At 39.3% G+C, this 26,205-nt stretch overlaps 1 protein-coding gene across 15 annotated transcripts in view; it reads right to left on the bottom strand.

The window, feature by feature from the left end:
* Positions 1-965: 965 nt before the first annotated feature.
* adgrl2a (adhesion G protein-coupled receptor L2a) overlaps positions 966-26,205 on the bottom strand; it is a 127,305-nt gene continuing 102,065 nt past the window's right edge. For 3 of the 15 annotated variants that reach the window (XM_086088557.1, XM_086088560.1, XM_086088562.1), the window contains 11 exons: positions 25,621-25,841; positions 24,938-25,004; positions 18,408-18,499; positions 15,383-15,427; positions 15,181-15,207; positions 13,423-13,591; positions 13,215-13,343; positions 11,319-11,415; positions 8,255-8,383; positions 7,347-7,364; positions 966-3,317 (listed from right to left, as the gene is read on the bottom strand). In XM_086088557.1, coding sequence (XP_085944683.1) covers positions 2,443-3,317; positions 7,347-7,364; positions 8,255-8,383; positions 11,319-11,415; positions 13,215-13,343; positions 13,423-13,591; positions 15,181-15,207; positions 15,383-15,427; positions 18,408-18,499; positions 24,938-25,004; positions 25,621-25,841 — 1,869 coding nt within the window. In that variant the 3' untranslated portion in view covers positions 966-2,442. Of the gene's footprint in view, positions 3,318-5,104; positions 5,144-7,312; positions 7,365-8,254; positions 8,384-11,318; positions 11,416-13,214; positions 13,344-13,422; positions 13,592-15,180; positions 15,208-15,382; positions 15,428-18,407; positions 18,500-24,937; positions 25,005-25,620; positions 25,842-26,205 lie in introns of all 15 variants that reach the window. The other 12 variants (XM_086088568.1, XM_086088567.1, XM_086088566.1 and 9 more) reach the window with 12 other exon arrangements.

Below are 26,205 nucleotides of genomic sequence, written 5' to 3'. Positions count from 1 at the left end.
CATTAAAAAAATCCTAAATTTTTTTACCCTTTCCCAAATTTCCCTCACGTTAGGCTAGACTGAATGGTCACACACTAATAAAATCACATTCAATCAGTGGTGCTGACATGACTGATACATTAGCCCAGGGATAGGGAACCCTGGTCCTCGAGAGCCACTGTCCTGCCTGTTTTCCATGTCTCTCTCCTCAAAACACATCTGACTCAACTGATCAGCTAATCAGCAAGCTCTGTAGAAGCCTGATAACGATGTTGTTCATCAATCAGGTGTGTTGATGGAGGGAGACATGGAAAACAGGCAGGCCAGCAGCTCTCGAGGACCAGGGTTCCCTACCACTGCGTTAGCCCATCAGTGAACCGACAACCTGTCAGAACAAAAACAAAAACTGTTTTGCTCATCCATCAAATGGCTATCCCCCCCCCCCCCCCTCGCCTTTTTTGGGGGGCAATTGCCTACCTATGTATAATTATGTCGAAAAGTTTTCCACTTTTGAAATGCCACATAATTGTGGTTGGAGTCAAAACAGTAGCCCACTCAGTGTCATGTTGTGTGAGTGCATTATTTTTTCAAAGGTCTGAGTTGTTTACTTCAATGCCAAATGGTAATCAGTGCAATTTCCAGCTCCCCCGCTGAGATCTTGTCACGCCGCCTCTACTGGTGTTACATTGCAGTGCTTCGTAAATTAGCATTAGGCTACCTGAGATGTGTAACACGGGCAGCAACTGGCTGCGGGCTTCAGCCGCAACGGACAATTAGAGCAAATAAGTGTTGAACGTGGACATTGCTTTTGTATAATACATTTCTACAAGCGCAGCCAAGTGGAACATTGACCAGTTGTGAGCTGTGTGGATAAACTGCCACTCCCACGCGCTAATAACGCCAAAATCCGACAAAATTTGTGTAGTGCTTCTTCACTGTGCCAAAAGTAGGGCTCATTCAAGAATATATTAATGGAATACTGTAAATCAGAATCATCGAACCTTTATTCGTGTTACAACCACACAAAACCGTTTACATAGCAATTTTCCTACCTGAGTTTCTCATCTTTGAATAACATGGACAGATTTGGCGTTTCTAACAAACGTGGTGAAACGAGCTCTCTCAAACTGTGCAGCCATTCAAGAACAAAATGAGAGAAAATAAATTAGACATGAATTCACCAATTTACCTTTCAAGGTGGTCATAGCAAAATAAGTCAAGGCGATCCGATGTCCTGTCGTAGCAAATACACCATAAATCAGCATTTGACAAAAAAACTCACATTTATTGTATTTGTCAAACAAGTGTTCAACTTTACATCAGTCTTAGAGTGGAGAGCTCGTTGTAATATGTTTACACAAAATCATGAGCTACAGTACAGTATGTATACCGGTGATGGGAAAAATTTCCCATTTATTAAAAAAAAAGATTTAATAAATAAACGGTTTACACCAAGGCAGTGAAAGTAAATTTATGATCAACAACAATAACAAAAGCCTTCATTTTCAAAACTGCCCGTCACTTTGCTATAACAGTTAAAATATGTACTTATGCATAAGTAACGCCACTCTGGCAAAATCATATCAACACATTTAAGTGGGTGACATTAATGAAATTCAGACAGTATAAACACTGTTCATTGGTGGGAAACGTGATAAAGCATTCATGAATTTTTAAATGTATATTTCTTTCTTTACATATGTCTTTAACGTTCAAACTCACTACCATGAATCAACGGTTGAAACCACTATGTATAACCTCTAGACAATAGCCTCTCAAATGTTAAATTTTGCAGTTTCTTCATAATTACAGTTTACCAAGAAATCGGTATTTTACACCAGCAATACAACAAAATATATATTTATAGCCATAATTCTTGACTACGGTTTCAATGTACAGTTGAGAAAATATAAGGCCAGGGGCTTGATTGCTAGTGGTCATACAATCGAAACTGCATGGGGATGATGGTTGACCAGGACCATGTATATGCCTTTAAAGGAGGAGGGGGGTGGAGGGGGGTGGTGGGGAGCGCGTCTATACAGGCTCAAGTCCATGTCCTGGTCCATGAGCGTCATTTTGTCCACAATCAAAAAACAAAAAAATGAAACAAAACCACGGGATGCTGGGAAGTGTATGTACAACCTTTTTAAATGCTTTCTGAAAGATCAAGTAATGGTTCTTTGTTTTTTTTGTATTTCTATTATGGTACCGTACATTTCTGACAGCAGCAGCACATTTAAATACATAATTGGCTTATCTCTAAAAATGAAAATTTGACTCTGTATTTTATGTACACTTTTATTAAAACTTTGCACGGCAATGGCTGAAAAGAGCGGAAGGACCTGTTTGGGGGGCAGAAAGAGTGTAGTTCAAACGACACCTACTTCCTTTCACTATTTTGTTCACCAAATGTTTACGGCTGAAAATGGTCAGGAGGAGGTTCGGCTGTGCATCGTAATACATTTAAAGGCTTGTGACTAGCTGCATCTGTCCTTCCCGTACGTCGCCCTCCGGTATGCAGCCGTCTTTTGTGATGGGAATAATATAACCATCGCTCGTCCCTTTGCCTATCTGGTAATAGGCCTGCAGCTGGTGGCCGGCTCCTAAGTTAGGCATGCTCTTGTAGTACACGTCCTCGTTCTCGCTCTTCAAGTCCTCCACGACTTCCGGACTGCTCTCCGGATCGGGAGAGTCCCTCAGGTTGGGCATGCTAGTGTACAAAGAGTCTCTGTTTGGAGACTGCAAACTTTCCTGGTCGTTGTTATCGGGCGTCAGCTGAATGGTTTCCACTCCCCCGTCGGTCCTCACCTTCTTCTCAGGGGCGTACAGAAGCGAGTGAGTCCGCTGGGGGATGAGCGGCGCCTCCAGCTCGTGCTGATGGTGCAACTCCAGGCTCACCGCTTCGCCCACGTGCACCAAAGAAGAAGCGTCGGCGACGATGGCGTCGTCGTCGCTGCAGCTTCCGCCCGCCACCGCCGTCACCTTGGGCGGAGCCCGCTCCGCCTTGTGGTGGTGATGGTACTGCAGAGGCGGCGGAGGCGGCGGGTGCTGCTGTTGAGGCTGACGGTGGTGGTGGTGATGGGGAGGGTGATGCATGTTGGGGGGCTGCTGTTGTTGCTGTTGGTGACTTTTGGTACAGGCACGCAGGTTGTTGTGCACAAGCTCAGAGATGATCATTTTCTCGAAGGCAGCGTCGTCCAGACTGAGTCCGCAGTCCACCACCTGTACACTGTCGCCGAAGTCCGCACTGCGGAGTGAGTAGCTGTTGTTAAAGTTACCATTTAGCGGTAGAGTATCCATTGCACTTGTATCCCTCACCACATTGTTCAGTGAGTGCCCTGCAAAGAAACGACAAAGACTTTCCGTTATTTCACATCTTAATAGCACGTGACCGCTGAGTTCAATATTTAATGCTGTTTAGGATGCATGTAGTTAACATTAAGCCATGCCATACATCTGTTAGTTTGGCACAATGCTTTGCTTTGCATGCATTTTGAGTAGAGGTGCAACGGATCATCAGTGATCCGCGGTCGGTTTGGAATCAGGCCCCACGGTTCGGATCGCACATTCACAGTCGATACCATTCTGACATGTCAAGGAAGCTGAAACATACTTAACATAACACGCTAACACTAACTTCAAAATAACGTTTACCAAACACAGTAATATATCGACGGCAATGCAAATAGCCTTAGTAGACCTTTACTTTGAAGTTGGCCCATGTCGTGGCGTGAAGGCTCGCTTGACTTCCCTTTTAGACGTTTCTTTATCGTAGTTGATTAATATTGTAGTTGCGACCAACATCAACACAACCCTATCCCCAACTCGCTAATTTAGGACGTTAAGAAACCGCTAATTAATTACGCCGTCATTGTATGATATGGCAGAAGTCTACGACGTAAGTGGATAGCGGCTAGCTGTTAGCATTGCCAAAGTGTGTCTGGCTGGTGAGTTTGACAGCTGGTACCTGGCTTACTTTAATTATTTTTCAATATTCTGGACCAAGGATACTTTGCAATCCATCCTCCATGTTTAAAGAAAGGGGATGTGCCTTAAATTGCACGTTGAGGTCTTTTCATTAGTAAAAAAAAAAAAGATAAATATAACTTTGTATTCATTTATTTTATAAAACACTTTTGCCCATTGAAAAACGAAAAAAACACTCACCTCATGTCAAATTTAGCTATTTAGATTATACACATCTTTAAGCCATTAATAATTGTAACTATTATTTATTACTATTTTTATTTATTATTATTATTATTATCTTTTTATCTCTTTCGTTTTTTTGGAACATATAAACACAAAGAAAACACATTACAAGTCTAAAATATAAATTGAAGTAAAAAAGAAAACAAGAATAGGAAGAAAGAAAAGAGTTTATATGTTCAAAAGGGGTAGGAGGAAGTTAAAAACGTATCTAGTCCTACCCCTTATTCATTTTATGTTGATAAAATAAGGTAATGGAAAAAAAGAAAAAAAGAAAGATACTTTATTATTATCATTATTTGTTATTATTATTATTATTATGATTTATTATTATTTTACATATGAACATTACATTTTTACACATGAACTATGTAAAAATAGGAATGTTTCTGCCTCATATTGCACTTAAAATTGTTTTCCTAAATCCTAAATGGCTATATTGGACATTCTGTCTCTATTTATCTTCTTTTTTTTTTTTGCTGATCCGATCTTTGACTCAAATCGGTGATCGGATCCGAACCGTGACCTTTGTGATCCGTTGCACCACTAATTTTAAGATTTTTTTTGAAAACTTTGAACTTTCTTTCAACTGTAATCATAGTCAGCTTTGTGCGTAATTAGTATGCCGCAAAGAGACAATGAAAGGGGATCCCAAACAACATTAAGAAAACCAACTAACGTAACCACCATCACGACACACCGGGCAGAGTGGAGGTCTACAGACGGGCAAGCTACATTACACCAAATAGGTTGGAGGTGCAAGGCGAGAGAAAAAGCACGAAGACGGGGGGGAAGAATGAGGAGAAAGGGAAAGTAGTCATGTGTAAACATGAGACAGCCATCTTTGTTCTCACTACACGGGGAGCCCACAAGCAGCACTCCACCATCACCACACACAGCAGGTGAAAAGACTCACTTCATGTCTGCCTGCTCAGCCTATCTGGTCTAAGAGCAGCTGATGTACAAAAGAAAGTAAAATGATTTATTGTAACATGAAGAAAAATCACTCAAAAGGGCAAAAAAAAAAGGGTTTGAACTGCAACATAGCAAGAGCAAAGGTTCAGAAAATCTAATCAACTTGTGTTCGCAACAAGAGCAGCAGTGTAACTAAAAAGATGAGTAAAGCTCAAAATCCTAATAATAGCATAACATCACGGGACGTAAACAGGGTTTCTGCACATATCATTAAATCGAATTTAATGCTTCTTAATGCGATTTGTATATGCAACTTAAAACTAATTAAATGTACTACTGCATATACACAAACGCACACACAAATACATAGACAAATATGCATACACTTATATATTAGGGTTGTCAGTCGGTTACAATTTTTAAATCGTAAATAATTGCATGATTTACATAGTTAATCCACGATTAATCGTAAATAGCACGTTATATGTATTCTAAATGTACAATAAAATATATTTTTCAAGTTTTTCATACTCTTGTTTATTAAACAAAAAGTGGACAAATATGGTTATCAAATACAAATGCGGTAGTATCTTTTAGTACATTAATACGGTAATTTTCTAGTAAGTAAGTAATTATGTTACAGTCAGCAGTTAGGGTTGAAAGGAGTGTGAAGCATTAAGTCATAGATTTGTGTTGAGATAATTTCTGCCACTTGATGGCGTTAGTGTTTCATGTTGGACATTGATGACAGAACACTACATTTTTTCTTTTCAAATTTAGAGCAATTGGTATTTGGAACATGAAGCACCTTGTGGACTCTAGATGATGTTGTTCAATGTAAATTTGCCACTAGACATATTTTTTAAATCACATTTATTATTGCTAAATTGTGTTATAGTGACTCACACATCTCGACATTGTATTTAATGTTTCTTAATGCCATTTAATGCTTTTATTTGAGCAAAATCCATTTCATGACTTCTAATACTTTTTAATGACCCTGGTAAAGGGATAGTAACCAAGCGGAAATGCCTTCAAAAGGGAAGTCTGAACAAAAACCAAGGAAGCATCATGTTGTTTCTAGACCAACAAGAGGAATGTCATTATGCTATTATATGAGCCCAATTGGGCGGACTGATAAATCCACAGAGAGAGAGAGAGAGAGAGAGAGAGAGAGAGAGAGAGAGAGAGAGAGAGAGAGAGAGAGAGAGAGAGAGAGAGAGAGATTCACATATTTGCTATGTTTTTTTTCTTCTTCTTCATGTTAGTTAGGAATACGCCATGCAACATTCCCGGTGCATTTGAGAAATGCATTCCTGGATAACAAAGCTATTTCAAGGATTTTGAGCTTTACTCATATTTTTAAACACAATGCCATTATTCATAACACAACTTTACATTAACTAAAAGCTGTTATAGCTTTTCTCAGTTGCTTTTGTCCAATTAGGTATACATTCTGTCCGTAACTTGGCAGCTTGTGCGCCCGTAGCTGGCTAAGGTCAGAGGTCGCCAACCGCCCAGCATTTGGCATTCGTCACAGTGACAGTTCCCAGTGAGACACCAGTCACTGGCAGAGCAGCTGAGGAATAACACAAGCGCTGCAGAGGTCAGACGCAGTCATGTTAGGAATTCCTCAAAGCACCGAGGTCATGCAAAGCACCACCAAAAAAAGATAAATATTAGTTATTCGATGATAGAGAGAGGAGATAAAGGCCAATGTGACTCCTCGCACTAAACCAGATGTCGACATTAGCAGGAAGACTAATGGGGGCGCTTTTACTGCAAAGATTGGTTTCCTGTAAAAATTTTTTTTTTTTTTTAAACAACTGGGGAAAAGGATCAAATTTGGGATGTTAATAGCAGAGATGCCCCGCTGATTATCAGGGAGAGAGCAAGATTAAGAGATTTTAAGGGGAAATCTAACGGCTGCTATCACGACAGGCGGGTCTTTACCACTGCGAAAAAAAGTGATTGCAAAAGGTGCCAATTGAGCTCGACTGGACACTGTCACTGTTTTCTACGAATGTTGGACTAAAAACAATCAGAAATAATCTGAAAGAACTTGAACATTTTGTGAACCACTTGCTCAGTGAGTGTGTGTTAATGGCCTAAAATAAACAGCAAACGTGCCGGTGGTGGGGAAGGGGTGGGATGTTTGTTTGTTTTTTTTGTTTTGTTTTTTTAAGTAAGCATGCTGAGAAAAATTTACATTTGATAGGCAAAGTTAAGTTTGACTCCCATACTTGTCTCTCTGTAGGTCACTAAAGGGAAGCACAAGGGAAGAGCACAGAAACATCACAAAAGATGCCATTTCAGATTCAACATGGTCGGGAAAACATACAGTTAAGCCCACTTTTTTTCTTTTTTTTTCTTCTTTTGTTTAAGTGAGTTTTGATTTGTGAATGGGTCTCATCTGGCTGGAAATGACATAAATTATTAATTGGGGGGTGATCCTTATTTTCATTGTATTTTACATTTTCCAAACAATTGTGAGGAGGTGAAAATAGGTTGACCTATTCTAAAGAACCCTAATAAATTTTGATATATACATACAATACATTTTTTAACATTAGCAGTCATATAATATATTAAGGATGTGAGTTACACATTTTGGGCAGTTATCAAACTGTTCAAATAAATAACGAAAACTAGTGGCACATTATTTTGCCATTTGCAGTGAGTAGATACCCATTCGACAAATTTAAAAAAAAACAACTTTTTTTTTTATAAATAATGGCCAGAGTATGAATAATTTTAGGCTTAACTGTAACTGCACTGCAGTCTTCGCAACATGGCGCCAGGTTGCGAAAAAATTATACACGGGTGACCCTCATTTGTATTAAATGCATTTTTTGTAATGTTAACATAGATTTGACATGTTTTAAGGGCATTAAAACATTCAAAACCATAAATGACTTGCTAACCTCGCTCATGCAGTTTACACTCTAACTTCATTAGTCAAATAATGCAAGTTGTTTAGTTAGAAAAATGATGGGAGGTGGAGAGTGGACAACTATAACAATGCCACATTGTCGAACATCCTGCCTTTTGTTTGACCTGTCAACACTAAACTTAAGAGTGAGATACTTGGAAGGGGGGGAAAAAAAAAGTGAAGTAAAGAAAAAGCAGGTGATAGTGTAAGTAAGCACACCTGGAGAGTTAAACACCGGAGCCGTGGGGGTGTTACACACAACTGTCTCAGCCAGTAAGGTGTTATAAGGGTTGTTAGAGCCTTGTGGTCGAAGAAGAGGATTTGTTAGTAGATAATTCCCAGTCATTCCTGGAGTTGAAAGACAGAAGAGGAAAATGTGCACTCAGCCAACAGTGAACATAATAAATGAAAGCCAAGCTCAGAGTGCATTTATTTGAGTTGCGTGGAAGCGGCTGCCAAAATGTGAGAGGAGCCAGTTTTGTGTTCTTACCAAGTGTAATACTCTGCCAATAACACCAATAACTTAAATCCTGCACCTGAGTAGGCCGAGTAGATTACTGGGAGTTTTTGCAACATAATATAAATGAGAGAACATTGTCCTGTGTGTGTGTGTGTGCGTGCGTGTGTAACCTATTAAAAATGCAAGTAAACAAAACAACTTTTTTTACTAGATGATTTTTATGTTGACCCTAAAAAGTATCATCTAATCAATAAGGCAGCAACGGGTAAGGCTTACAACTGATAGATTGTAATTAACAGTAAACATTTTACCATGCTGGCATAAAATAAGAACAATTAAACAAATTCTAAATGGATAGTGATATGCAAAGGTCTGTGGTCATCGTTTGCTCTTTGAAAGATCCTATAATGACCGTAGCCAAAATTGCTTGTTAGCTACTTTGTGGTTACTGGATTCCATCATGATTCATTTGGTGAAAATAAATCCATGTGTATTGAGATTTGTTTTAAAACAGAAACCATCTCTCTATAAAAAATTGTAGTTCTGCTACCATTTTGTTTTATTTTGTAAAGACGACTGCTTTGTAAAAGATCATTAACTCATTTACTCCCAGCCATTTTCATTGAAGCAATCCCGTTCGCTCCCGGCTGTTTTACTGGATTTTGACTGATTTTGCAAGGCCCGCAGAATAGTGTGTTCTATTGCTATAAAAACAGGGAACCTATGAAAATAAAGATTAGAGTTACTTCTTTTATCACAATTTTTTTTTCTATCTATTTCAGTTTTGCAGAAATTAGCATTAGAATATAGCAAAGTTTCATCATTATTCACAAATCTGTTTAAAACACTGGGGAAAGGAGCTTTTTTACAACATGGCCCTGGTTGATCTCTTATATTCTGCTGCCACCTGATGGCCGTTTTTTGTAATTGTAACTAACATTACTTTAAGCGTTCTCGTCAGTTCAGAGGCTGCATCAACGCCTTCTGTATGCTGTAGCAAAAAACAAAAACAAACAAAAAACGTGTCAAATATAGTCATGGCCCCAAAAACATATAAATACGTTTTTGGGACCATGGCCATATTTGACAGACCGTTTTTATACGTTTTTTGGGAGCAAATGAGTTTAAATAACTTTTCAAAACTACTTTTGCACAGTTCTGTATCTATTGAATCAGTTTTCAACTTTTGGGGGGAAAGTATAAACGCACTTCAACAAGTAGTTTCAGGTGTATTACATGTGTGGGTCGCACCCGCATTCGCTAACTGTGGGTCCACTTTGACATTGTCCGACTTTAAAAGCAATCAATTAAGCAATTATGTAGCATAGTTATTTTATTTATTTTTGGGGGCGGCCCACAGCTTTGTATGCCACTAGTATAGATCCGCCCCTGCCCTGAGCAGATCTCCACATTCATAACCTAAAGTATTAATTTTTTAAAGCAGTGTTTACTTATCTTAATCATTGATATAATTAGACTTTGACACAGACATTTTTGCTTCTGAAACAAAAATATCTTAATTCATGAGGCAATATAAAGATAAATGTTATAACTATTTTAGTTTTTATATATATATATATATATATATATATATATATATATATATATATATATATATATATATATATATATATATATATATATATATATATATATATATATATATATATATTCTGTGGGCCTTTAGAAAACGGCCGGTTGGGCCGTCGTTTGGGCACCACTGCATTACACAAGAGTCTACATCATTTTATACAATCATTTAGACTTAAAATTCTCCTCCACAGCACAGCTTCCTGTCCATTTCTTTTTTTAACCAGCTTCTAATGTATTTCAAGCAACGAAGGCATCTCCAGTGCCATTAATCACCTGTGTTAAATGCCATCTGTCTGTCTGTTGGGAAGACTTCAGGGATGCTTTTAATGACAGGAAGCGCTTCCAGGAGCTAGAGCCCTCGTTTAGTGCAGCAGCTCTCCAGGGTAGCTCGGTTTCTACACCCCGGAGTGATCAATATCTAACCTTTACATTAACAACTTCACGGCTCGCCACTGTGGGGAGAAAAGCTCGACTTGTATTCTGTTAGAGGTGTATGAGCGAGTCAAAATGTGCCTGGGAGCAGGAGATGCAGTGAGTTACCTTGTAAGAAGTGTCAGTGAAAAAAGAGAGCCAAGGCAGAGATGTGCAGGAATTGGCATGGAAGCAGGGCGGGATGTTAACTGCCTCGCTTTCCCTTCACATGCTCCAAAAGCCATTTAAGAGGCAGCAGAAAGCCGAGCAACACGCTAAGCGCTCCGGGTCAGCCAGAGTTGAACATCATCTTCTCATCATCATATTTGTGCTCAAGCTAAATAATAAATGACGCTTCTTTTATTTCCCCCCCACCCTCACCCTTTGAAAGGAACCGAGGTCACCGCAGATGCCAGGCAACAAATGGCTTCTTTCTTAAAATAACATTCAGTTTCCTCATTTTTAGTTTTGTCTACATGTGAGCTGCGCATGTTCACTGCATGTTGTTTGGACAGCCAGCACTTCAATAAGAAATGTTCTATCCTCGCCCCACTTTAAGACTGACCGGTCAGATTATTTGAAGACGGATTTTGGTAATCCTTTGCGGACACAACAGGGAGACTAGACGGAAGGACGAGATAATTTATTTTCCCTTTTCCGATCGCACTGCTCGGCCTTTTCAAGCTGCAGCCATTTATTACGATTACCGAGGTACCATCCTTTTGCGGCGGCGCGGAGGAGTATTTTTAAAGCGGGTGAAGAAATGTGTGCAAAGGAGTGTGTGTGAGAGATGTGCAGAGAAATGAGGTGCGAACTGACCTTGGTTAAGGGTGGAGGTGCTGTTGATGTCACCTGAGATAAAGGAGGACTCAGATTGCTTTCTTACGGTGTCATTCCACATTCTCCTGATTCGACTCTGTCAGGTCAACAAGGGACAGTCATTAGGACTTTCAACAAGCCCGCTGCTCAGATCCACTTTCATTTATTGGTGTGTGTGCACCGTCTTCCTCCGCCTACGTTTTATAATTACAGCGACACTGTCTGCACTTAAAGTTTTTTGGAAAGTGAATGCCTTTAACGTTTCTTGCTTGTGGAACATATTAAGGAAGTGTTTCTGGTAGGTATGGACATAATTTAGGAATTGGTTTTTGATTAACCATATATTGTATAACTTGGCTGTAACCAAGAGACACCTTGTTAATACTATCTAAACATTATGGAATTGGTTGTAAGCTATGAGAAGCTGAGTTACAACTACGTCTATTTTTATTTGTATTTTTTCAGACAGACATAATTTAATTCTAGCTTTACCTGTGACATTGGGGAACACAATCTTTGTTGAGTTCTACCAGACAGCTGTTTTTAGCAAATTTTGGGGTGTGGAATCCAAAACTGATTGCAGTTTTCTCTATCACGGCAAGTTTTTGAGCTAAAGGACCCCTATTTTCTTAATTTAAAAAAAAGTATGTGTATGTCTGTAAATAAAGCACTATAAGATGGAATAGTTACAAGCTTTGAAAACAACAACACCACCAAAAGCATTAAATGTAATACAATGGTATGCCCATGGTTAAAAGTAGGGATGTCCTGATCCGATCACGTGATTGGAAATCGGGCCCGATCACATGGTTGCTGACTCGATCGGAATCGGACGTTGTCTCCCGATCAGGACTCAGATAAATATATAAGGCTATTTTGTTTTTGATAACTTTTTATTAAATCTGGATTTGGGTGGTGGCACTTCATCTTTCCACACTTGATTGACGGCAGCCAAGCAGCCTGGCGAGTGGCCACTTGGACGTACTTCGTGCCATCCCGGCGGATCTAGCTGCAGACTCTGGAGTCTGGACCACCTTCGAAGGGAGCCCGGAGCCTAGCCTAGCGCGAATTCGAAGGGTCGACCGTCGGGGCCGCCAAATTCCACCCGGGCCGGGACAGGTGCGAGTCCAACCCCAAAGTCATGACATGGTAAGATTAAATACATTTTGCTTGCTTGCTCTTCAATAGCTAGCACAAATCCGCTTAATTCATACTATGCTAGCTTTCTGTTTTCAGATATTGATAGTAATGACCTATTGGGAGCTGCACACACCTCTCACTGCACTGTTTCAATTGCAAACAAGTTGCTACACAGTGGTGAAAGGCCAGATGAGGCCAATTGTAATCATTTTTACTACAGTCTTTCTACAGCTAATCAGTTGAATTTTGCTTATCTGGAGGGTACGCTGTGGGGAAATTTTAGTTTTAATCAGCATAAAGATTTTTTTTCAAATTGTTCCCCAGTGTAATGCATCGCCAGATGATGCTCTGCTAACACCTTTCATTTCCATCTCCACTAAGCATCTGTCAGACATGTTGGGTGAGTACATATATTTTATTTAATTTGCCTTTATTATTCAGTGTTTAACTTCAAAGTCAACCTGTGTCACAAAACAGACTGCATTTTACTTTGATCCTTCAGCACAGTAAAGAAAGGAAATGTAGTAAAATGCCCATCCTTTTTCCCATCCAGAAATCACATAGGCAATCATTTTGGCTTGACCCAAAGTGAAATATGAAGCAATACCGCAATACAAAGTGCAGTTGTATTTCACATGCACATGACGTTAGTGAGAAAAGTGGCAGAAGCTAAAGGCAGCGGGCAGAAAAGAAAGCAACTTGTGAAATTCAGAGGACGCGGCTCATGAATCTGCTTGCGCACGCTTGCCGATCTACCTGGGTACCAGAGGAGTAGCGTGCGCTTGTCCGTGTAGTGGAAGTCTTCGCCGAGCCATGCGAGCTCTCAGTTGGCAGCCTTCCACAGCAGTACGTGTGACGGAAGCACTTGCTGTACTCTTTGCGGACCTACGAGAACGCACAAACACGACTCTCCAGAAATCTTCAAGACATTCTGCTGAGCACTGCCTCGAGGCATGAAAGCTACCTTTTTCTGGAGGAGGCAGTGGAAAATGAAGATAAACATCCCCTGGAAGGCGTTAAATATGGTGAAGAGGTACGCCATGACAATGGAGGCCTCGTTGATGAAGAAGAGACCGAAGGACCACGTCAGGCCCAGCAAACAGAGCAGAGCAAAGGCCCCCATGACCCAGGATCTGGAAGATGACAAAAACAAACAGAAGACAAGATTACATACTGTATGAATAGCTTACATGGCTCTGATAAATCAATAAATGGGACCATTGCTAGGAAAGGGGACAGGAAAGCTGTAAAGCAAATGCCAGCAAACCAATAAAACTAGAATGTCACTCTGTCCAGCGCAGACCTACATAATGACTGAATACAAGCGAAGAAGATAATTGTGGAGGCAGGTCTTTCTAAGATGATTACTTGAAGCAATACAACTTTAGAAATATTTTCTTTCTACTTTTTCTTTTCAGTGTAATGCCTTGTACTGTATTGTTTAGATCTGCTCCAAAATTTACTCTCGAGTCAGAATGCAATCTAGCTCTTCAGTATACATTTTAACCAAATGACCAACAAATTTGAATCAAAACGTATCCTTGACTGTGCTGTTATCATTTTCATAATATAGTTTTGATTATTCATTTTAGTTAGTTGTTATTTCGTTTTGAGTCTGTTTAAAAACATTTTTTTAGTTACTTTTCATTTGTTTTCAGAGCGGGTTTGTTAGTTTTATTGCACTTTGGATCGGGATTGGCCGATAATTAGCATTTTATGCAAAATTGGTGATCAGCTTAATGTCCTAAATTGCCCGATTCATCAACGATGGCATGATCAGCTCCGCAAAATAAGCCATTTCATGTTATATTCAATATTTATCTGTGTTTTTTGAAGATATTTTGGGTTTTAATTGCATTTCAATTGCCGTTAATTAAAGGTGGGTTTTCGCTATTCGTGGGCCGGGCAGGTCCCTATCCCCCCACAATGACAGTAGGCGACTGTAGAGTAAATATAAAAGTTGTTAAAATAGCTATTTTGCTCCATCGCACAGCAATCGTTAAAAGTTTTCATGTAATTTAAGGAAAAAATGAAAAAAATAAAAACAGTATTGGGATATATTGGTCTTTCTTTAAAACAACCTTTTTATTTTATGTTATTTTTAAGTAGTATGGTATCGGTATCGTTGACTACTCAAGAGTTGAGTACTTGGATTGGTATCGGTCTGACAAAAAAAAGTGGTATTGAACATCCCTAGGAAAAACTATCACTCCATTTTTTTTATTGTTCTGTCACTTTGTTAGTTAGCAAAATAAGCCCATGTCCAAAATGCAATGCTTGAAATGTTCAGACAATTCCAAAAAATGGAAAGTATAAAATAAAGGTGCAGTGATTTAAATTCTGATATCTTACAAACACACAAACATACTTGAGCTTGTCATTCCCATTTTGACCTTTTCCACAGCCAGGAAAGTTTTATCGAAACAAACAGCACAATTCAAGGCGAGGGCATCTATCTATGTGTCCAAACCGAACAAGTAACTACCAGCAGATGAGGAAAGAGTTCAAGGAGAAAAGGCAAATACCACCTGGTGTGTGAAGAAGCCACAAACGCACAACAACAAGACAATGTAGAGAGTGAGAGGAAGCATTCACAAGGACAGACATGATTCGTTTAAAGGTTGCTGCCTGGGAGGAGGACGGATGACCCGGTAAGAGAAAGAAGCAGGAGAGGAAATAGAATTAAGGAGGAATTGAGGAGTTCTGGTCAATGCGTCCTTACTTGATAAACTGTTTATTATCTTCATAGCTAGCATGAGAAGCAGGAAGAGAGAAGCACAATTAGATCACAGCGAGGGTTGGCCTGCAAAGCTTAGTAGACAGTAAATAAAATACGGATGCTTATGATTTAATTGCAGCATTCTTAGGCTTTGTTTGACGATGTGTGTGTGTATAATTAGCCGAGGTGTAAAGTTAAAGCTTACCCAGGCAAATCGGTATTATAGTAGCCGTCACAAACGTGATAATTACTGGCGTGGATTGCCCCGCAGAGAAGAGAGTGACAGAAGAGAAAGGAGAGGCTGCGTTAAATTTGCTTTTACATGCAACATGCAGAGACACTGCCCATGTGAGCACAAACAAAAAGACCACAATGACACTATTAATATACGGAATATCCTTGCAGGAATAAACAATCTGAAAAGAAAGCTTTCCAGCACAAAGGCACAAATTGTGGTTTCCTTAATATGAGAGTGGAAAAGCTCAAATACACCCGGGCGCGTAAATAAGCCGCTTTGCTGTCTGTTCTTCTTGATTGCGCATCCACCGCAGCGCTGTCATGCTGCACACATTTGCTCGCAAAAGTAAATAATGAAATCACAATGAAATTAGCAAGACTGCTGCCCTTGCACTGTTAAGATGAGCACCGTGTAACCCCTGATTAGCCGCCTGTAAATTCTGTTTTCAAATGGATACAAAAAAAACCCCAAGCAATTACAGCTTCAGAAAATGTCCAGAAGCAAATCGTCTATTGTGGTTTTGTGAAAGGGCTTGTTTTAATTTCTTGGGTTAGAAACTGGGCTTAAAAAAACAAAAACAAAAAACAATCTGAATTCAACTCAAACATATGGTAGCTTTTCCGCTGTGCCCTTGCCAATGAAGAGGTGAAAGTGATTTGTGTCATTCTATTGCAAATTGAAGTTGGAAGCAAATCACACCACCACATCTGACCGCCAACATCATTTGGGTCTGGGTCAGTACATCATCAGTACAGTCATTGAGAATAGATAAAGTTGAACCTCCAAAGTCGAATGCCCCAAAAAGGTGATGAAGCAGCAAAATTCACCCGTTTTTTTTATGAATCTCAGTGGGCGGCCATTTTGCTACTTGCTGTCGACTGAAAATGACATCACAGTTGCTCAGGGCTCAGGTAATGACCAATCATGGCTTACCTGTTTACTAAGTTTTGTCATGTGACATTCGAAAGCTGAGCCGTGATTGGTCGTTATCTAAGCGCTGAACAACTGTGGTATCATTTGCATTCGACAGCAAGTAGCAAAATGGCCGCCCACTGAGATGGATGAAACGAAAAGAGCACTTTTGACTTGACTTCCCCTTTGATCAAGTGTAATTCAGTGGCGAGGGGACAAAATGCTGCATCCACCAGTGATGACGCAATAGACTCTGCAGAAAGCATATGTGTGTGAAGGTTGGGGTGCCCGGGGGTGGGGGGGGGGGGGGATGGTTAAATTATCCAGTGTAAACCGAGCTACAGTATATTCAGTGTTGATGAACGCAGATTAGCGATTTAACAGCGTGAGCTTCTCATAAACAACCCCTTACTTGATGGTGAACAAGTGCAAGGGGCTACAGACAAAGAGCAAATTGCAGCCTCACTGATTTAAAATGCTTTCATTTATTAGGGGTACTTGCTTGTTTTCCACACTCTGGGCTCCGCTTTCACTTGGAGACGCAAGAATCCAGTTAGATGATGCTCAATTCCTGCTCACTATTGCCCAATTTCTCAAATAAATAAAATAAATACATGTGGGGCTTGGTTACGGATCGGCTTGCTTGTATGAGATGGGCAACCCTAAAACGGCTTGGTTAGAAATAGGATGGAAATATGTGATATAATTTTTGATGCTCGTGGTATTTTGACAAATATATGCCACATACTGTACAGTACATATTAAGACATGGGTGTCCAAACTTTTTCCTCCAAGAACACATAAAGAACAATCGAAGGATTTTTCGACTTCATTAAACCCGCCAAATAAGTCAATGAAGCAATTTATATTATTTATATATTACAGTTATTGTGAAAATGTGCCATCTGAACAGCTTTCTATAAATGTCACAAGGCAAGTAGTTACGGATTTTTCAAGATGTTGGGGTGGTCGTGGCCCTTCATCCCATTACAATACATTCACCATTGCACTGAACAGCAGCCAAATCCCATTTCTGCATTCCGGACCAAAAAAGAGGAATCAGTAATAATTTCATTATTATTTCAAAAGCAGTTACTTCGGAATCATTAATGTGATATGTTAATAATATTGACCTGGCAGAATGTGATGGAAAGACTGCTTGTTCAAATAAGATAATTACGTAATAAGTATCTTAAAATAAGCAGAATGATCTTGTCTGACAATGTTTTTTTTTAAGTATAAATATCTTGTCAAAGCAAAATAAGCTAATTTAGGTTAATTTTAAGAAATTATATCTTACTTAAAATTTCAGTTTTTGCCGTGAACCATTTTTGCTTCAAAAAATGAATTATCTTTATTCACCACAGTGTTCTGAATTTTTATTTTTATTTTAGTTGTAAATAGTTAATTTGAATATTTGCATATCGAAAAAGCTCTACATTATCTAAAACACATTAATTAGTAGGAATCCTCATGTACCACATCTCACCAACTCCTTGGATGGTGATTTTTACAAAACCCCAGCCATTTTCTTTGTCAAAATGTAACTTTAATAAATGCCACGGGCCATTGAAAGATAGATGGTGGTCTGTAAATGGCCCCCAAGCCATAGTTTGGACACCACTGTATTACGCAATCCGGAAACTGATCTTTAAATCATTGCATCGAGGCTTTGTCAAAGTTTTGTTAAAGTTCAGGCAGTATGTTTTACAACGCTTATATTTGATCAAGAATGACAGTTGACATACTGCATCTATCTTAATAGATCCAATTTGGCTCTGTAACTGGTTTGCCTCAATTTCCAATGGGAAGAATTGATTCCTAAGGCAAAAATCGGATGTGGATCAACATTTCAGAAACTGATTGCTTATTGACGTGACAGTCTGTTCAATATGATTCAACTTTTTTTTTTTTTTGAAGCGAGATACTCAAAAGGAAGTATTGCTTTAATACATTATTTCAAAAAGGTTTTTCTCAAGAGTGAAAGAGTCTCCGTTTTCGTGGGCAGTGGTAGAATAGCAGCAGTGTTATATTGCTGATAAGCAGGATGTGGCCATTTTGCAGTGGAGACTTGACTTACTTGATATTCTCCAGTCGGCTCGAGTCTGGTTTCAGGGTGGTTGAGTGCTTCACCATTTTGTACATGGTGATGACCAGGAAGATCAGATTGAGCTGTCAAATCAGAGAAAAGGCAGCGTTAATGTATAAAGGTGAATAACTGACACAGAGAAAAAGGGAAAAAAAAAAGAGATCTTGGTCGATCGTGGATCAAAGTTTCAAAATAAAAGAGGAGGGAGCCAAGCCTGCATGTCCACAGACTAATCCAATAAACATCTATCGCTCCAGTCGAGAGAAGACGGGCCAACTGGCGCCAAATTTAGTGTCATTCTATATCAATAAAAGCTTGGGAAAGCATTAAAATCCATCAGAGAAGAAAAAAACAACAACTGGCTCCTCAGTCTGAAGAATTCAGAGGGGAACAAAAAGGATAAGAGGTAATAAGAAACCTTCTTGTTGTACAAAACAACGCCATCATTCCATGTACGTACTGAAATATTATAACCAGCTACAAAAGATTAAAGGGAGCACTGTACATTTTTTTTATTCCTCTGCATGCTGGAGAAAAGACCACAAATAGGAGAGATGAAGAGTAGAGGGAGGGGGTAGCATTTTAGTGTATTAAACCTTAAGGGAATCAGTGGCACATAACAGCCTAGGAAAAAAAGAAAAGAAAAAAGAAACTGACGTGCAGAGAGTTCAGAGTTTTTTTTTTTTTTTTGCTTCTTCGAAAATCAATACTGTGATTTAGAGACACAATGCCTGGACGGACCGACAGAGAGGAGCTGCTTCAAATAAATTCACTTCAAAAAATATTTATTCTGGAACAAAGTAGACCCCGGCCCAGCGTGTTCATACGCTCAAACGAGCAGGTGAGCCTGAGAGCAAAAAATACATTAAAAAATGGCGAGGAATATCTGAGAAAGATGAATTGGAGTTTTGCGTGCCTATCAAAGACAACACGTGTAGTCAGACTTTGAAACATAACTTTTAAGTGCTTGGCTATCAACAGCATAACAAAGCCTGCCAAGAATAAAATGGAGATGTATGCATTGCATGGTGGGACGGAATGAAATAAATGACCTTTGCGGGTGCCACTCAGACCATGGCCACTCATTCTTAAACAGATTTTGCTTGTGTGTGTGTGTGTTCCCCTATGAAAAGACTGCCCGTGATCGATAAATCACCCCTGCTCATGCAATCAACTCATGATGCGAAACACAATAACGCCGGCTGGATAAGAGAGGGTGGGTGAGGCGAGAACGCTGAATCGAGTGCTTCGGTTTATATCACAAATGGCAACCAATCTGCGCTTTGTTTCGCAGGTATCAGCTATTATTTCCATCATCCGCCGGCATGAGTCAAGCGGCGGCGACTGGGGATGGCGATGGGGTGGGGGGCGGGGGGGGGCAACGGACAGGAGGACTTTTGAAAAGCCCCTTTTCACACAGCCCGGAGTGGTGACATGGATCCAATGAGACAGAGGAGAGTGACACAGAGCTTGAAAGTAACCTAGCTGCACGGCACATGACCCCCCCCCCCCCCCCCCCCCCCCAATCTTCCCTGGGGAATCCTCCTTCGTCCTCCATCCTTCACTCTGTCTTTTCTGTCTGGGAATCATCACTGCAAGCCATGCAGAAGCAACCTTGCCACACTGGGACATCAGGAGAAAGCTTCCTCCCAAACCCCACCCCCACCCCCACTTCACGTTTTCCGAGGTAAGCCTGCGTGTGTACACACTGAACTCCAAATGAACTGGTGGGGATAAAATATTAAAGGTGCAGATGGAGCTGTCCACATGATAAGAACTGCTTGCGACGTGTCATGATCCAAAAGGCCTTGTGTTCATGTTAGCTCAAGCATACTAATGGCTTACCCCCAACTACCACAAGCGTACACTCATTACTTCCATGTACCTCTTTCATGGAGCTAATACCCCCTGTGCCCAGAGAGGCCAATGATCTAAGTGCCTTCCACCAGCTTTTGTTTTAGCCTGCTGTATCGTGTAAGGCTAGGAACGAAAACAAACTGGAAATGCACACAATTGCAATGTGTCATAACCACATCATCTAAATGTTTTGCTAAACTAGGAGTTGGAGTGAGGAATTAAATGTTTATTTTTTTAGCTACAATTGACACAAGAAAGTGACTAAAGTAGAGATATTATTAATTCAATAATATATTTGATATTCTCGTGACTATGTTGTTTTACAGAAAGAACCATGTCAAAAATATTCCATCGTAATATTGAAATATCAAATGTTATACTTTTATAGATGCTCTAGTTCAGGGATGGGCGACCAAACAAGTCCTAATCAGATGTATGACAAAAATGCTTTTTTAAATATGGACAAATTGGACACAATAATTAAAAACAAATATTGCATTTTTGACAATACATTTTCCAATGGATACATCAAATGTCAACTATGCAAACCTAATAATAAAGGGTTTGAAGTTCAAAGGGACCTCTTGCATAAAAACTACTTTTCAAGGACAGCGCAAAACTGTTGAACAAGAAAACAACATTAAGCGCGAGAACTCTTTTTTTTTTTTTCATCAACTCACTCAAAATTTTTACATTATTCTGGTACTATGTCTTGCATACATTTTCATTCCAAATGCACACACACAAAAACATATATTAGGCCTGCTCACTATAGAATAAGGCAATATAAGACCTGTGTAAGTGCAACTAAGCATTGTGTGCCATCTAGTGTTGAATGGTTACACTACAACTTAAAACTACAGTTGTCTCCTGCATATTTGCAGTTCAGCACTCACATATTTGCATATTCATATATATATATATATATATATATATATATTTAAATATTTTAAGATTTTTTTTCTCATTTGTTCTGGGATACCCCCTTTCTATCAATTGCTCCCTCTTTTTTGTATAATGAATGCTTATCTGCGTTTTTGATTTTTGTGGGATTTGTAAAATAAATAAATAAATAAATACATCATAAAAAAATATATATTTTTCAATGTTTATTTTTTTAAATCAATGGGCAATTCAGAGTGTGGCCACCAGTTATTTACCCATCCCTTCTGTAGTCCGTTGGTTCTCAACTGTTGTCACCCGGGGACATACATTCTCCTATTGTCCCTAAAACCCACTGAAGGTAAATCACATTCTCAACTACACATGTTTACACATTCAAAGTGCCTTGCAGAGCACCCCATTATGAAACAGAGGACGAACATGACAACGATGCAAACATGACTACCGCTATCATGCTATTGAGTGCCTCTTTTCACGACAGCGCAAAATCAATCGTTTATCTTTTTAGAAAATGAAGGATGCAGAGCAAAGCAACTCTCCGTTTTCATTGTCTGAATGATTATGCTACAAAAAACACCAATGGCAAGTTTTTCCTGTGAGACCATGTTTGATGATGCTTTACACCTCAAGTAATAACATTTCTGATGGGCAACATGCCTGTCAAAATGTTTTTCACAGCATGAAAGACAAGTCAACCGTGAGATGCTAAATACAGTATTTCACTGACTTCTACAGCAGTCAAGTAACCAAAGGTCACAATGCACAAGTCTATCACTAACCTATGCGAACAAAGTGGTAAAGTCTTAACTATAGTACATATTTGTGTGAAAAAAACAAAAAACACTTGTAGGTGATAAATATAAAACAATCCAATTTGTGTCCCAATCCACCAGTTGAGAATAACTGCTCTAGTGAGAAGTAAACTGGAGGTGACTTAAAATGGCGCAGAAGACTGCTTTCTCCAAATTGTACTGCATTGTACTTAATTAGACTTATTTTCAATATAAGAATGAAAATTAAAATGCAAATTTTTTTCATGAATAGCCTCAGTCTTTTGCCATTTTTTGGTGTCATTTCCACTCCGAGGATACCCATTAAAAAAAAACACTTACCATAAAAGTTATTCAACAAAACAACCAGGGTCCTATAATAAAGTCAGCTAAAAAAAACACACACACAAAAAAAAAAACAGTTAACTGTCTATTGAATGACATTGAATCTAGGACAAAGCATCATTTGCAATTTCGGGCCCTGTTGAGATGTTACAAACAGACACAATGCGAGTGTGGCTCCAAATAAAGCTGTGACTTGTGGTTGAAAGACTATTCATTTAATGTATAAGTACTTGCATATCGTCTGGTGGTATACAATAATATAGTAAGAAAAGCAAAAGCGACAAAAGATGACTCAAAACCGATGCGACATGGTTTACATGCAGACTTTAGCCACAACAACACTTCTTTAGTTTCCCCCCTTCATTTTCTTCTTGCTCATGGGCCGCTTCTGGTCTCCTTCATTGACAAGGACAAAGCCAATTTGTCGAGAAACCCGAGGTCACCGGTGGTGCACACAAACCTTGCTCCTGCATACTCCCTCGAGATCAGCTTTTCCACAGTACTTTGTCTTTTTGAGACATTTGTTGCACCGAATCAGAGGAGCGAGTTCTGCAAAACCTCATTCCTGTCACACATTAGCGGCGCTCCAATACATTAGCGACTCGCAGGGTCATGATTCTATCTCCGCGGTCATCACCGCCGGGATCCTGATCAACATTTCCACTGCAGACACATTTTTCATGCAAATCATTACGAAGGCAACCTACGATTGGAAAACAATGAGGGTCCAATTTAGAAAAGACAAACACGCTCCTGTGTGGCTGTCGGAGCACTTGCAAAGATGAGGAGGAAAGCAGGCTTGTTGAGGTACCGAATTGCAATTATACACTTTTGTCCTGAGAGTATTCCAAACCAGTAAAAAAAAATATATAAAAAAAAAAAACAATAAAAATGGAGAGTTACTACTGCTTCTGATTCTTTAATCTGAATTATTCTACTTTTTTCTGCAATATTTATGTGTATTCCAATTTATTTCCAACAAAAATTGGAAATAAATTTTGCAAAAACCGAAATCAAGTACAGCAGAGCTCAGACTCATTACCAACATCCTTGTTCTCTAATCGTGGGTGCGTTCAAAAATATGCTCAGAGCACGGACTGCTTCAGTCCAACCGTTCGGAAACTCCTTGAACGTTATTCAAATGTGCCGTTTGGTTATTCACAGTGCTCCAAAAAATGGAGTGCCAGAGCCCAGTGTGTCAGGCAGTACAGATGGAAATAGTTTAAGCACAAGCTGCTGTTTGGTATATCAATGTGAGGGATGAAACGTACATTGAAAAAACAAAAACAAAACGGTGTGTTGAATTTAACCTTTTTGTTTTTCTTTTGTCAAAGAAGACAATACAATCATCTGGATCCAGAAACATTTTAAAGTAAATATATAGTTTTAAAAAAATTGCTTTATCTGGAGCCAGATGATTTTGCACAACCACTTGACAAAATAAAATTGAGTAGCATTTTTTTCAGTGTACGCTTCTATCTATGGAGACATTTTTCTTTTTAGTTAAAAAATGGCTTACTTCAACTGAAATGCTGCATTACATTGTGGCTAAAGGTAGAATATCCTGGTTGGTTATTGCACCTTTTATTGCTGTAAATCCATGTTGTGGCGTAAGTAAGCAGCAGAACCAGACAAAATATGAAAAACAATGTGATTTATAGTCCAAGAAATATAGAAGACATTTTTAACTAACAGAGGTTTAGTCAGTAATTTAGTTTTACTTTCCACTGCTTTGTTTCAATACATGAGGAATGCACTTCAGATAGAGAATTAAAACTGTTTATGCACAGGCAAAAAAATTGCACAGTATCTCTGCTTTCAAAGCACCTTGTGGTTTACCAGAGACTTGCTAGGATTTGACACGGATGCCCCCTTCCCTTCTCTCACTGCAGCAGATATTCATTGTAAATTTAATGCTCAACAAGAGGTCACTGCATCTGTAGATGCAAACGCCAACCATAGTGCTGGTTAATGAACACAGCGCCGAACAAATGTAACCCATCTGAGCTGAAAAGCAGACAGAAATTTGCAGAGCTTCCTCATCTCTCTTCGTGTAAGCTAAGACATTTTGTGGTAAGCAGAGATGATGTTTTTTTTTCTCCCAACTACAGGAGTGGTAACGCGTACTCTGGACTGGAGCGGGTGATAATAATGTCGTGATCAGTAAATAATTGTATGGCTCAATGGGACATACGCTATATGTCCTTCGCCTCTCACGGTCCTTGACCAAACAAAGTTGCGCCTTTCACTGATGCTGTCAACTGCTATTTACAATTGACACACAACACAAAAGGAGGCTGGTAGAGGGGTGGAACATAGCGGCTATAAAATCTTAACGTGCCATTTTACTTGAATGCACGCTTCATAGCACTTCACTGTAAAACAACAGCTTGGATCTGTAGCCCTCCCTGCGCGCTTGTGAAAAGGTACAGACACAATATCAGACCCTGATCTGTGCCAGCTACTTAGAGATTATTGTTGGATGACTCAAAAAAAAACTTCTTTGGCACGAGGAGGTTTGGAGCATAGAAAATCCTGCTGATTCTTTTTCGCACTTCCACCTTAATCTCTTCCCTGCATCTCCTTCATCTTACGCACTCACACTGTCAGCTTCACTCTTCAGAGAAAATACAACTTAAAGCTTACCATGATGATAAAGGTGACAGGTCCTATGAAACTCCAGATGAAATGATTATCCACACTTAGCCAACACCTGAGAGAAGGAAAGACACACAATACACACTTCAGTTCAGAAAGAGAAACACAATCCGTGTTTTTTAGTGATGCATTTTTGACTACATTACCTTGATGGACTAAATCAACAATAAATTATTTAACTGTTGACCAAATTATTAAATATCTACTAATCGAATAATTGATTAATATGCTCATCCACAGAATGTGTATCCTACTTCTCATCTTTAGCCTGATAAATTGAATGATTTCTCATCAATATTTAACCTCAAAATGACCATTTGTGCAGAACAAGGGAAGAACCTAAGTAGTCATAGTCTTAGTAACGATGCGGTCCTTAATATATGTAAAAAGCTTTTTCGGCACAGAGCATTTACAAACAAGAGGTCACATGAGGGTCTTTTAGCAGAAAGGCATTAATGTAGCCACCCCGAACCCACTCCTCGTTCAAACCGCAGCAGCGTTGAGTCCGTCAGACACTTTCAAATTGCATGAAAAATTGAACAGTTGCATATCCCTGCCGACAGCAACTCAAATATTATGCCGCTCATGGGGGATATGCATACAGTGTAGGTCGAAACAGACAGTACTGCACATTTTTGTTCCAATAAAATAAACCCAAATGATTTGCTTACGCTTTTTCTGTCCCATAGCTTCCATAGTCGATCGCTGCGGAGACGCCGACAACGATGGCAGGAAAAAGGTAACCAGATGCGTAGTAGTACTTTTTCCGCGAGTATTCACTTTCAAAGACCTCCACGAGCATGAGGTACAGCTGGACTCCTTCCAAACACATCCAGGAGAAGGAAGCCAGGAAGAAGAAGTGGAGGATCCCCGCAATGATAGCGCAGCCAATCTGAGTGAGGACAAACATTCAGATTAAAGAAGAAATATGGAATTCATCCCAAAAATGATAAACCATATACTAAATTTTTGATTAAATGTGAACAGTAATAGCTTTGCATCTACAGAAATGTGCCATTTGCAATATGTAAATACAGTATTTGGAATTTGGGGCTTAAGAAAATGTTGCGATTGGGAGTAATAAATGAGCTGACTTGAATGATCTGCACGTTGAAGTTAGAATAGTTTGAATTAGTCAAGTAATGTTGGGGGAGGAGTAAATTATGTCCTAATATGGGGTTTAAAAAAAAAAAAGGTAACATGCAAATAATTTATCAAATGCAGGATAAATACCTGGGGAGGGGGGGAATTTGGTG

This window comes from Leptonotus elevatus, chromosome 11, assembly GCF_054856555.1.
Source record: "Leptonotus elevatus isolate MCC_2025b chromosome 11, RoL_Lele_1.0, whole genome shotgun sequence".
Taxonomy (NCBI): Eukaryota; Metazoa; Chordata; class Actinopteri; order Syngnathiformes; family Syngnathidae; genus Leptonotus; species Leptonotus elevatus.
This window is presented reverse-complemented; position numbering and strand designations above follow the sequence as displayed.